This window comes from Meriones unguiculatus, chromosome 7 (genome assembly GCF_030254825.1).
Source record: "Meriones unguiculatus strain TT.TT164.6M chromosome 7, Bangor_MerUng_6.1, whole genome shotgun sequence".
Classification (NCBI taxonomy): Eukaryota; Metazoa; Chordata; class Mammalia; order Rodentia; family Muridae; genus Meriones; species Meriones unguiculatus.
In genome coordinates this window covers 37298455-37311609 of record NC_083355.1, presented here as the reverse complement: position 1 = coordinate 37311609, position 13155 = coordinate 37298455, and the positions used below count along the sequence as shown (strand labels likewise).

General features: G+C 45.6%; 1 protein-coding gene across 1 annotated transcript; it reads left to right on the top strand.

Moving 5' to 3' along the window:
• The first annotated feature begins 1950 nt into the window (after window positions 1–1950).
• Window positions 1951–9174, top strand: LOC110553808 (schlafen family member 1-like). The gene is made up of 2 exons (XM_021645952.2): window positions 1951–2175; window positions 5707–9174. Exon 2 carries the CDS (start codon window positions 5732–5734, stop codon window positions 6794–6796), a length of 1065 nt encoding a protein of 354 aa, XP_021501627.1. The 5' UTR covers window positions 1951–2175; window positions 5707–5731; the 3' UTR covers window positions 6797–9174.
• Window positions 9175–13155: the final 3981 nt, after the last annotated feature.

The following is a 13155-nucleotide window of genomic DNA, read 5'->3' as shown; positions in this document are numbered from 1 at the left end:
CAAGCTAGGAACAAAGGACTGCCATCTGCTCTGCCCGTGATGAAATAAGAACATCACCCCTAACAAGGTGTCTCTTTACCTAGTTCAGTTCCGTGGGATACTATGCCCTCTTCTGACCTCTGCATGCTCCATGCACACAGGGGACACACAGATACACATACAAGGAAAGCTCTCATACACAGGAAACAACACAGATGAAGCTATTTTTTAACCAAGTTCAGCAGGACTTGATCACACACGTGTGTAGCACTAGGAGATGAGGCAGCAGAATGAGGAGCTTGGTAAGCAGCTGCATGAGGCGCCCCAGTCAGCCTGAGGTACATCTAAGACCTTGTCCTAAATAAGTAAACAAAATGTAAAAGTGTTTGCTGAGGTGTAACTTAGATGACCTAGGTCTGATCCGTATTCCTCAACCCAGCCCCACCAAAGCCGATCAATGTCTATTACTGTTTACAGCTTAGTTCTACTTATTGCTCTGACATATGGTATTGCTGGCATCTCTGGTTGCTATGGCAACATGCCCGAGGGTGGAACCCATCATGGTAGGGATGGAGTGGGGTAAGGAGGCCTCTAGTCACAGTGACTGCTTACACTGTGTCCAAATTCAGGACTCAGAGAGTGGTAAATGCTGGTTTTCATTCAACTCAGGACTCCAGACCATGGGATGAAGCGCCCATATCAGGGCGGGTCTTCCCTTCTCAGCTAAGCCTTTCTGGAGACTTCCTCACTGACCAACCAGAAATGTTAATCCTCAACAATGTTAACAGCTCATTCTTGGATTGTAATTTCCCTCCTTTGTATAGTCTTGTGGGCCGGTGTGATCAACTGGACGTGTCCTCTTCACCCACCGCGTCCATAAGCCGAAGCCCCAGCGTGGAAATGGGTCCACGGAGGAAGGGAGCAAGTTAACAAAGCCTGAAGGGGAAGCCTCACGTGAACTGGTGACCATGTACGGTGGCATGTTGGAGCTCTTGCTTCCTCTGTCCCTGTGTGCAAGGTCTTGGGCACTATTTCCTTCTGAGGACGCAGCACCTCAGGAAGTGATGGAAAGGCCAGAAGGTAATGAATGCATGTGGCATTGTGGCTTTACTACAGGTGTGTAACAAATGATCCAAACCCAGCTGTATGAAATTAACATCTATGCTGCTTACTGCTGTTAAGGTAGAGGAAGGAACACAGGGAAGAACGCAGAAGCCCCGTTTCTGATCAATTCCCCTTCAACCAGGCTGTCTTGACCAAGGGTGCTCAAGTCACCCACAGGCTCTTTCGCCTGCCTGAGGCTGATGGTGGAGAGGGACCAATAGCTGGGGTTCCTGGGGATCCTCTCTTCTATCCCTTCGCCTTTCCTCTCCTCTTTGTCCTAGGCTCTTCCTTCCCTGCTCACTCCTTATTCTCTTACCTCTCACCTCTCCTATCAACTCCAGAGACTCATCTTTCTCCCCAAGCCTGGTTTCTGGATCATAAATTCAGTGAGTCAGAGAAACTTATATTACCATAATTATCTTAAGAGAGGGCACAGAAAAAAAATGTGGTGGGTGAGTCTGGTCTGCTTAGGATAGCTCTTGGAGGCTCCCGCAGAAACTTATCTTCCCAGAGGGCTGAGAGATGCAGCTCGCACCTTCTGAGACAGCACCCTACACTGCCTCCCCCAGCTCAGCATCCCTCCACGCTCCTTCCCTGCAAGGCTTTGACAGTGCCTGTGCCCAGTGTCACCTGCTCTTTCTGAGTGTGAGGACAGCAGCAGCAGCAGCAGCAGCCCTGAGGATTCAAGTGAAGTTGTGAAGGTTGAGTGACCAAGGCTAGGAGCCTAAGTCTTCAATTTTAACAGGTCAAATGACAATCACAGAAGGGGATCAAAGAGCTTGCAAAGAGTTCTCACACTTCCTGGAGTGACGCTGACCAATAAAACACGGGTTCCTCAAAACTGAAATCAGTACTTAGAGTGGAGGAATCTGTCCAAACCACAAAGTCCTGCCCAGAGGAAACCTGGGAGTGATCACAGGCACTGAAGGCTGTCCCTCAAATCCAGTTGCCAAGAAAGACTTCTAGTGACAGCCACCAAGTCTCTGCTGTAGGAGTCTGTCTCCAGCCTGAGCTTTCCTGCTTCGTCCAGCAGGTGTCCACAGCACAGCCAAGTCAGCAGCTGAGTGAGCTTCTCTGATCAGCTCCTGGCAGGTAAGTGAGCAGCACTGCAAGGCAGCACACTCCATCTCCACATCTTTAGCCCCCTCTGCTCCCAAGCCCACCCAGAATTCACTCTGCTGGCTCTGGGGTGAGGTGGGGGCCGCCACTATAACCAGCTGCTTTGTCTCCTTTCTTGGAACCTTGATTCCCTGGCACCTTCATAGCCTCCTTCATAGGCTGCTGTGGACTTGGATACTAGGGGAGCATGGGATGAGAGCAAAATCCCTTGGTCTGCCTGGGCTGGGCACTTAGAGCTCCATGATAGAGGGGTCTGGGAGGTTCTGAGAGAGTGAAGTGGGGGTAAGTAAGGCAGGATGAAGAGGTTTGCACAGGTCAGGCTTGGGCAGGTCTCCAAGCCCTTCTGAGGGTGCCTCATCTTCTTCAAGACATGACTCTGTCCTTTAGTTGGGGAGGAACTGCACTCCAGAACTAAAAAGATCTAAGAACCTTAGACCATGGAGGGTTTTGTTTTGTTTTTCTAGAAGATGAGAGCATTACTCACCCAAGAAAGATGCAAAGTTGCATCCTACCAGGGAATATTGCATTCCAGCAGGGAAGGCTCCAGGGAAGGCAAAGCTGCATCCTAGTAGGAAATGCTTCAGGGTCATTTGTTTCCCAAGAGGCAGCTCCTTCTGCTCCTATGCTCCATTCTGTGCTTTCCTTCCAACCTGCTTGCAGGTCTAGGGATACCTGTCATCTATTTCCTGCCAAAGATAAGAGCAGCCAAAGTTCTCAGTTCAGCTCTGAGAGAATTTTCTCCACTGAATGCTACATAGAATTTTGAAAGAAACAACTGATGTTTAAACCAGACTCGAAGATTCTGGAAAATCAGCAAGTTTCATTTAGGTGCTAGAATTTGGTGAATTCAGAGTCCAGCTTAGGATGCTGACATAGAAAATTTTTATAGTCACAGGTGTTGACATGAGATAGCCCAGGTCCCAGACCAACCCACAAATTCTCTATAAGATGATTCTACTCCAGTTCCCTTGATTTCCAAATTTGCCAGTGAATGAGCACCTTCCTTCAGCACTTTGTAAGATGTGGTTACTGTCCCTTTCCTTTTTGGAAAGTGAAGCAGGGGTGCTGTCTTGGGACAGAACCTAAATCAGGGGGCGCTGGATGGAAGGGGCAGGGAGGGAATGAGGAACACAGACTGCTCAGCAGTTCGTAGAACAGGGTGGGGCTGCAGCTTCCAGCTGATCAGAAATGAAACTGTGTTTCCCTTGGCCCACTAGACTTTCAGTTTTGTTTCTTGGTTTCCTTTCCGTGCCTCCTCCCCACCTATACCGCCACCCCAATGCCTAGCCAGCAAGGAGATGATATTCTGGGCAGACAGAATCTTGCCCAGGATATAGCTCAGGTTGTCTTCCAACTCAGCTTTGCAAGAGCTGGGATAGCATGTGTGCACCAGCCCCTCTGCTCCCTGCCTCCTTTTGCCGTGATGGTGAAGATGTCTTCTGGCAGGCCATCAGCGAAATGGTCTCAAGTGTGGGGCAGCCCTCCCCTGGAAGAAATAGGAACCAAGCAACACCTATAATAAGGGAAAGAAAGATCAGCAAGACACAAATAGACCCCCTCACTCTTTCTCTGTCTCTGTGTCATTCTCTCTGCTTTCTTTGCATAGCTGTGTCACACCAAGGCTATTGAACCCTAAACTTACCCACACCTGATTGCCTCTGTCTAGTTTCATTGGAGTTCCTCTGCCAGGAGTCAGGATTTCTGCCCCAGCCTCACTTCCGGAATGTCTTGAGGTCAGGCTCAAATGCTTTGTCCGTTGGGGTCTCTTTGGATGAAGATCTCTCAGGAGGACAGCTCTGTCCTTGCTGGGCTCTGAGTTCTAGGCAGCCCCGAGGGATGCTGTGTCTTTGCTGTTGGTTCCAGGTTTGCAGCATGCTCCCCTAAAGGCACTAGATGGAGGCCTGTGGGCTTGCCCACAATAGGTCTGGTAGAGAAGAGTCTGATGCCATCTTCCAGGGAAGCATTTGCTAGTTCATTTCCAAATTCTTAGGTGTATCACTTGACTGAGTAATTCTGATTTCAGAAGCTTGCTCTCCATGTGTTTAGCTGTAAGTGCTTTGATGATTTTAGCTCCTTTACATACCTCAGGCAGAAGGCCAGGAGGTCCTCCTGTTTTAGCCTAAGTCTGTATTTCCAGAAATTCCCACCCTTTGACACATGATCTGCTCCTTCAGGGTTCCATTTCATACTCTCTGGAGTCTGGCTTTATTCTCTCTATCTGTTCTGGCCTCTGCCCCCTTCCTCCTTTCCAGCAGATCTTTATAGATGTCTGAACCATACTGTGTCTAAGACTAGGGAGGGACTCAGTAAGGGATCTCTTCGGGTTAGTGAGAATCAGATGTGTTTGGCATACCCAAGCCTTAGTCACGCTGAACCAGGGTACTGGTATAGTTCCAGCAAAGGCTGGAAAACTGAGTAGGGGGCTCCTTTAGTAACACAGCAGTGCTACACATGGGATTTCATACCCGGTCACAGTCGTTTTTTTTAGAAGACAATCATTACTATACAACACTGATTATGATGATGTAATAAAATGGCAAAAGGTTGGTGGGTGATGGAAAACAGACATTTGCTTCTCACAATGTAGAGGTAGAAGCGCCAATCAAGATGCTGTCATGGTCAGCATCTAAGGAAATGCTCCTCTCTTTGAAAACTGTCACGATGTCACTGGGACATTATGTGGCACAGGGTGAGCTTAGCTTTCTGGAGTGCCTTCTACCAGAACGTTGGGGCCATTTAGATGCCCCTCTCTTCATGACCTACCCCACCCTCAAGAGGCCTCATTACCATGAGAGGAAGGAAATATGACAATGGAAAGGAAGCAAGCATTGGGGCATAACACTCCTGTTCTATGTGTAAGAACCCCTCCTGGCTGGAACTATGTGGGTGGCGAGTAGGAAAAGAGGACCACAGGCTGGTCCATACTCTTCAACATCAATGGCCAAAGTTTGAAAATTCAATTTATATCCAGAAAGAAGGAAGCTAATTCACATGCTCTATAGTTTTATGTCCTTAGATCCCCAAGGGAGATTTTGCAAAATGTCTCTCCATGAAAATACACAACTGAGAAACGAATGCCTGAAATTGTTAAAAGAAAAAAAAAGTATATGTGGTTTTATAACAAAACTTTATTTCCTAAAAAATAAACAAGCAAACAGAAATTTAGAAACATAGGCAAATTGCCTTTGCAGTTTATTGAAAGAGAGCGAGCGACAGAATCTAAGTTACATAACATTGAGAATTAGGAAGGAGGAAGGTCACCGATGAAGTGAGTTGGAAATGTAGAAGGATTATGATGAACATAAGAAAACACTATGAGAAGTTCCAACATACACAGGCTAGCGCAGTTCAGAAATCTACCCCCAAATAACCATTTCCCCACCTGCACACTCACCAGGACTGTGGAACACATCAAGCAAATATTTTTTGCTGTTAGCTTCCCAGCACAGAATTTGCTCTCTTCTCTCCAGCCCTATTCTAATGGCTCTGTCTGTCTTCTCACAGGAAAGAACTTCAGCACTGGAACAGAATGGCTGCTGGGGAAATGAGCATCATAATTGAAAGCAAGACTCCTGAGCTGGTTCTAAATGTAGGAAAAATCACACTTCCTATGAAAAATAGGAAGAGAAAGAAGGATGATGACAGGACACAGCAGAATACAAAGATTTTAAGAGCTCTGTGTGCTCTGCAAAATTCTGGAGGGGGAGAGATCAAGGCTCAAATTGAAAATCAAGACTGTAGCCTCACCACACCTAAAATAAGAGAAAATTTGGAGACCTTTCTTAATGCTGTTACACCCTCTACTTGGAAACTACACTATAAACTAGAAGGATGCTACTTGTCCATATCTGTGAAACCAGAGAATCTGGAGACCTCTGGTGAGAAGCCTGCCACCATTGCAACCAATTTGTACACAAGAAATGGGACATCTTCTCATCCAATGGACTTAGATACTGCTCTGACGTACTTTGAAGGCATGGGCGACACTAGCAGAAGAGTGCCTTTAGAAAACAGGGTGAAAGTCAAAAGCTCCAGAGAGGGTGTGCAAGAAGAGGGCAATGTGCAAGAGTTGGCTGCTGCTTTTTTTGACCAGACAAGACTCACAAAAATGGAAGAATTCTCCTTTAGTGAATCCAAAAATGTTGAATATAAATCATTTGCAACAAAAAAGTGGTTTCAACGAGTTAAAGAGATTCTCCCTCAAACTGTTTCTGCATTTGCCAACACTGATGGGGGATATTTGTTTATTGGTTTGGATGAAAACATGGGGCAAATAATTGGTTGTGAAGCAAAGAAGGGAGATCTTACGTTTTTAGAGAGTGAAATAGAAAAGTGCATCCAAGAGCTGCCTGTCATGCACATATGTGAGGAGAAGGAGAACATAAAATACACATGCAAATTCATCGAAGTCCATGATTCAAGCGATGTGTGTTCATATGTCTGTGCGCTCAGAGTAGAGAGATTCTGCTGCGCAGTGTTCACTGCAGAGCCTGATTCCTGGCACGTGGAAGATGGCTGTGTGAAGAAGTTTACCATGGAGGAATGGGTCAAGAGACTGATGATGTGGGGAGCCAGGCTCAGGAGTGGGAATTAGCAATCTGAATACATTTAGCTAGGAAAGTTGGAAAGGTTTCTCTTTGGGCCTTGGGACAATACCATTAGTCCTGACTTGATTCAATGAGTGATCACCAGTGGGACCTTCAAGCCTCAGCTGCTTCTGCCATCCACGTGGGAGCACAGATCCCTCTCTCCCTGGGTGTTACCCCAACTGCCTCTACTCATGTGTAAAGGAAGCCCTCCAACATCTCCCCACCTGAGCTCCATTTCACTTGCTGTTCCTTTCAGAAATTCTTGCCTCAGCTGTTTGCTGTTTAACTCCCCACCCCTTTCCCATTCACCTTTCTCCCTAAACTGTCTTTCCTTTCAGTCACATTAGCAGATAATACACAGCCCTATGGCCTATGATGTGGAAGTGCTGCCCTAATGTTTCAGGTCTTGTGAGAGGAGAGGCTCAGCTGAGGCCAGACCAGCACCAGCAACATCTGCAAAGTTCCAGCAGCTGCTTCCATGCCTGCAAGCTCACTGCTGCCTCACCAGCCCTGAATCTGTTTTTCAATAAACAGATTGATAAACAAACAAGAACCTTAGCGATGGTGCTCCCAGTGAAGTCTTCTTTGTGAGAATCAATCGATAGACTTTGGTCCATTAGCTCTGACTTAGAATTGGGAATACTCTGATTTCAAATGACAAGCATCATATGGAAAGTCATGGAATTAATAAGTTCCAACTCCAGCGTCCAAAGCCAAGGCTGACAGACTCCAAAGTCCATGTCAACTACTGCACCTCTCTGCCTCCCTGACCATCAGAATGAATGACAGGCACCTCAAGTTGACTGGAACTGTTTGACCTATGTGGAGAAGAAGAAATGCACTTACATATTTGACATCAACCAAATTGTTTACTCTTAGGTACTAACATGTTTTCTCTAAAACCTAACATTTACTCCAGTGATTTCCATAGCAGGAAATGTTCAGAGAAATGCATTCTCTACAGTAGGAAAATTAAAAACATAGTTGGCACAAAGTATTCTGTAGTATGGCAACTATAGAATGATTTATAAAAAAAATTTGAGAAGCACAAGAGGAAAAGCATTCTTGCTCTATCCTGCCCCAAAAAGGCAACCTCTACTTGGTTTTTACTTTGTTTGTTTTCCTATGCAGATGGAGTTTGGCTGAGTTTCAATTTTTGGCACATTCAACCTACTGTGCTTTTGGGCTGGTGGCTCCACAGCCCCTTCCTACTTCACAGAACTGGGAGAGGTTATTTTAAAACATTTTAGACAGTGACTCTTTAAGGTTATGTCAGAGTAACCTTAAACTTAATATGTAGCCTAGCAGGACCTCCAACATGCAGCGATCACCTGACCTCGTCCTCCCAGGCTGAGACGGAAGGAGAACTACCACACGGGGGGGGGGGGGGTAAGTTTCATATACAAACATTCTGAGGTGCTCAAGAAGTGTTTTTCAGGGCTAGAGAGATGGCTCAGAGGCTAAGAACACTGACTATACTTCCAAAGGACCTAAGTTTAAATCCCAGCAATGACGTTGTGGGTTTATACCCATCTATAATGATCTTCTGGCCCACAGGCACATAGGCAGGCAATGTGCTGAATAAATAATACATAAATCAATCTAATTTTAAATGAAGTGCCTTTCAGTAAGGAAATAGGAAAGGCAAACAAAGCAGAACTAACAAGAGAGGATGAAAACTGCTAGAGCGACACAGAGACTCAATCAGTTGATCTTGACTGCCTTTCTCAGCTCTGCAGTAGCCTCCAGGACCCTGAGAGCTGTGGTAGTCCAGCTGATGTTCCCTCTGAGCCTCCAGTTAATGTTATGGCTCTTAGTACTGTTGGTACCACTGTGAGTTTCTGCCACTGGCCACTGTGACTTGCTGCTCCGTCCACAGCCATCTGGTCTCCCTTTCCTTGCTGTCTTTTGGTTGCAGCCTTTAGAGATGGAGAGAATCACTGTGGAACAGTCTTAGGAATCAGTTTGTAAGTCACGAGGAAGACAAAGGTGGAGCATCTCACGGGAGCTGGCTCAGAGCTACCAGGAAGCTGATTACTTCCCAGCCTCAGCTACTTGTCAGAACCTTTTGGCTCCTTTCCAGAAGAGCAGTTGCCCAGCTGCAAGCCAGACATGCATTTCTCCTTCTGTCAGGGGCGGGTACAAGACCCTTCAAATGTCCCCTAGACATCACACACGTGCAGACCACACAGAGAGCATTTGCTCCTCACTCACCATTGGAATTATAAGGTTGGTTATGATTTGGACACATGGAACCTACTGGTGGAAGAACTGGCATTCATTTCCTTTAATATTTTTTCTTTCAATTTCCCTTTCCATTGGCAACATCAAGACATTTCTTTAGAGTTTCCACAGTCCCTCTAGAAGCTGAGGATGTGGCTCAGTATTAGAAGGAGTTCTGAACATGTCTGTGGTCTAGAGATTCATTCCCAGCCCCAAACCCTCCTACTTTAAAACCCCAAATCTCCAGAGATGAGCTGTTCTTATTGTGCCTCAAAATCAATACCGTTTCTATGAATTATGAATTAAATTTATGAATTAAAAATTATTTCTTTGCCTGAAATGGTGGATCTTGCCTTTACTCCTAGCATTTGGGAGGCAGGGACAAGAGGTTATCTGTGAGTTTGAGGCCAGATTTATCTATGTGGTGAGTTCTAGGACAGCCAGGGCTAGAGAGAGAGAGAGAGAGAGAGAGAGAGAGAGAGAGAGAGAGAGAGAGAGAAGGCAACACCAAACAATAACAAAACCAGTTCTTTTTTTTTTTTAATAATTTTTCAAACATTTACTTATTTCGGTTTTATGTTCATTCATGAGTTGCCTGTCTGTGTGCCTGTGTGATGAGGGTGTCAGATACCCTGTTACTGGAGTTACAGGCTGCTGTGAGCAGCCATGTGGATGCTGGGAATTGAACCCAGGTCTTCTGGAGGAGGAGTCAGTGTTCTGAACCACTCAACAATCTCTCCACCCACAAAACCAGTTCTTAATGCTTAAACATGGATGTGAGAGGCATCAACAAGGATGTACAAGCTACAGGAGATGCAGCTCTGATGCGATTCAGAGAGTTTTCTCCCAGCATCAGTGAAGGGAACGTGAGACTGTGTACTGCATGGAGGTTCCTGCTTGAATTCCTGCTTGAATTCCAGCACTCTGGAGCTGGAGGCAGGAGAACTAGTGTGAGTTCAAAGCCTGCTAGGGCAATATAGTAAGAAAGTTCTTAAACAGAGGGGGAGGGTCAAGAAGGAGATACAGACATACAGAGGGTCAGACATAGACAGACAGACAGACAGCATGAGTAAAGACCATTGTCACCAGTTATCAGAATAGTGTGTATAAGACATATTGGATAAGGCAGTGGTTCTCAATGTTCCTAGTGTTGTGACCCTTTAATATAGTTTCTCATGTTGTGGTGGCCACCAACCATAAAACTGTATTCATTGCTACTTCATAATTGGAGTTTTACTACTGCTGTGATTCATAATGTAGATATCCGTGCTTTCCAATGGTCTTCAGCAACCCCTTTTAAGGGTCCTTCCATTGCCAAAGGGGTTGTGATCCAAGGGTTGAGAACTGATATTCTAAGGGAATGGGAAGTTGCTCCAAGATTCACAGACTCACTGCCCTGTGGTGGGGAAAACATGAGGACCAGAGGTTCCCAGACAGATCGAGACAATGAAGGTGGAGGTGACAAAGCCCATGTGCACTGGGATTGCTGCTGAAGACATAGACTCAGACAAGGAGTCATCTGCTTGTTGCTTTATGTCTTGAGCCATTTGGTCACTCCATGAGCCAGCCCTTGATCTGGAGACCAAGAGGATGTTCTCAGTGGTCACAAAGCCAAGCTCTGGGAACATAAAACAATATGAAAGATGAATAAATTTTCTCCTTGTGACATTACAAAAAGGACACAAGGCAAACAGAGACTATTCCAAGGAAGGCTGTGTATCATACTCACAGCCAAATTCATGAAATTCACAGTAAAAAAAAAAAAAAAACAACAACAACAACAAAAAAAAAAAAAAACCAGATCTCTCAATCTCTGGCTGTGTCTCTCCCTCTGTCTCTCTGTCTCCCTGACTCTGTTTCCCTGTTTCCCTGTGTCTGTCTGTCTGTCTCTGTCTCTTCTCTGTGTATGTGTGTGTGTTTGAAAAATGACACCAGATTTCACACATACTTAGTAAATCACCTACCTCTAAGCTCCCACCCTACATCCAGCAGAAAGATTTTGACATATTTATTCCTTTCAGAATTTATGGGAAAATGGTGACATGAATATTTACAAAGTAGTTTGAATCAAAACTGCCAAATGTAGACAATTAACCTAAACTGTGTGCGGAGACAAAGCTACAAATTACCTGAGAGACAGAGCTGGAAATTACAGTGGTGGAACGTGTGTTTAGCATGACGAACACACACGAGGCTGCACACACACAGGAAACGGAAAGACAGGGTGATGGATAAGAGAGTAACAGGAAAAGGGAAGAAACCGTCACAAGTCTCCTTAGATGAACTGTAGCTTGGCATGTATGGTATGAAGGTAGAAATAAGTTTATTAGGAGGCTGATGGGGGAGCAGACGGAGATACGGGACAGTAATGGGGCAAGATACATACGTATGAAAACTGTGGAAGCATTTCTTTGAGCACTAACTAAAAAGCTGGGATTGTATATATTAAAAAACCTAAAATAAAATAAAAAGCAGCTACACCTGGTGGCACACACTTACAATTCCAACACTTGGGGGTGAGGGTGACAGATGTACCTCGAGTTTCATGTCCTTGTTGGTGACACAGCCAGTTCAAGGACAGCCAGGGCTATGTGGAACCCTGTGTCATAACAAAAGAAACCAGTGAATACAGGGTAGTGTTGATCCACACATTTTTTTGCCCCCGTGGCTCTGCAAGAGATTTAGTGTTTCTTCTTCTTGAGGCTGACAGTGTTGTCAGTCTCAAGCCAGAGCTCACGAGCTTCCTACCAACTGTAAAATGATGACTACTGCCCAACAGGAAATCACCTTTGCTTCTTGAGGTTAGAAGGGCAGAGACAGAGGAGATGGGAGAGTCGTGCTTTCCTTTCCTAGGAAACAGAAACTTGAAAAGATGGGGAAATTGAAATTGAAAGGAAGCCACCGTCAGCCTTATGCCTGGACTTGTGTTACCACAAAGGCCTGCAGGATGGAGCACTGTCCATCTCAAGCCTTAGACCCTGTTCAGTCACTGTGTGCTCTTGTGCAAACCAGGGCTTCTGGAGCCTTCTTCTCTTTCAGCACAACACCGTGGAATTTTTTTTAATATGTTTTTTTAATTGTTTTTTTTTTTTTTAATTTTATTTATGTAGGAGTGAAGGTATCAGATCCCTTGGAACTGGAGTTACAGACAGTTGTGAGCTGCCATGTGGGTGCTGGGAATTGAACCTGGGTCCTTTGGAAGAGCAGACAGTGCTCTTAACCGCTGAGCCATCTCTCCAGCACCTGGAATTTTTTTTTTTTAGTTCCCCAGGCAAGTTGCTTGCTCAAATACTGTAAAAGATGGGCTGTGCTTCCACCAACAGGCACTTGAGTCAGGGGGAGGGATTCAGTGTTGCTCCCCAGAAAATTGACACCACAGAGACCCCAGTGAGTTGGGTATTTTGGCCCCTGTGCATTCAAACCTGTGGGCACTGGAAATGAGACCATTTAAAGGGGCGAATATGACCCAAAACATGTCATTTGCGTTTAGGACAATGTCAGAAGAAACCCAATGTTTGTAAAATATGCATGTACTGAAACGTGTCCCACCCTGCAAACAAACAAACAAACAAACAAACAAACCACCCAGTTTTCTTGAGATGGCTCCTAGAGGCAAAGAGCTGGAAAAGCATGCACTGCCCGTACCTAGTATAAAAACTGAACCAAACTAAGTGGTAGGAGGCCACTGGAGCCTTTGTCTTGCAGTGCGAAGGGGGCGTCCCTTCTGTCTGCACTGGCTTAGCAGCCTTGGGCACGCTCCTTCTGGTCTCTCCAGGACACCCCCAGCTCTCCTCCTCCACCCCTCCCAGCACCAGCTCTTTGAAGCACTGGGGCCCTGGCTGCTCTGGGAAAGCTGGTAAAGACAGAAAGGCTGTGTCTCCTTCTAAGAGACAAGCACTTTATTTCTTTTTTCCTACAGGTCTTTACTATACAGCAAAAAGTTTCCCTGAGCCTCTACCCTCCAGCCTGCTCCTTCATTCTGTGCCCTGTGTCTCCCATGTACTTTCACTATTTTTTTCTTGTCGCCATTTGAGTAACAATTGCAGAAAGCATTTAAGTTCCCCATTCTACTTCCTGGAGTGATGAAATGTTCAAAGTCCCAGAATGTTGACTCAGTTTAACTCATAAACTGGCATAAAAA

Coding starts and splice junctions, on each gene's coding strand:
- LOC110553808 (XM_021645952.2), top strand. CDS start 5,732: ATGGCTGCTGGGGAAATGAGCATCATAATTGAAAGCAAGACTCCTGAG.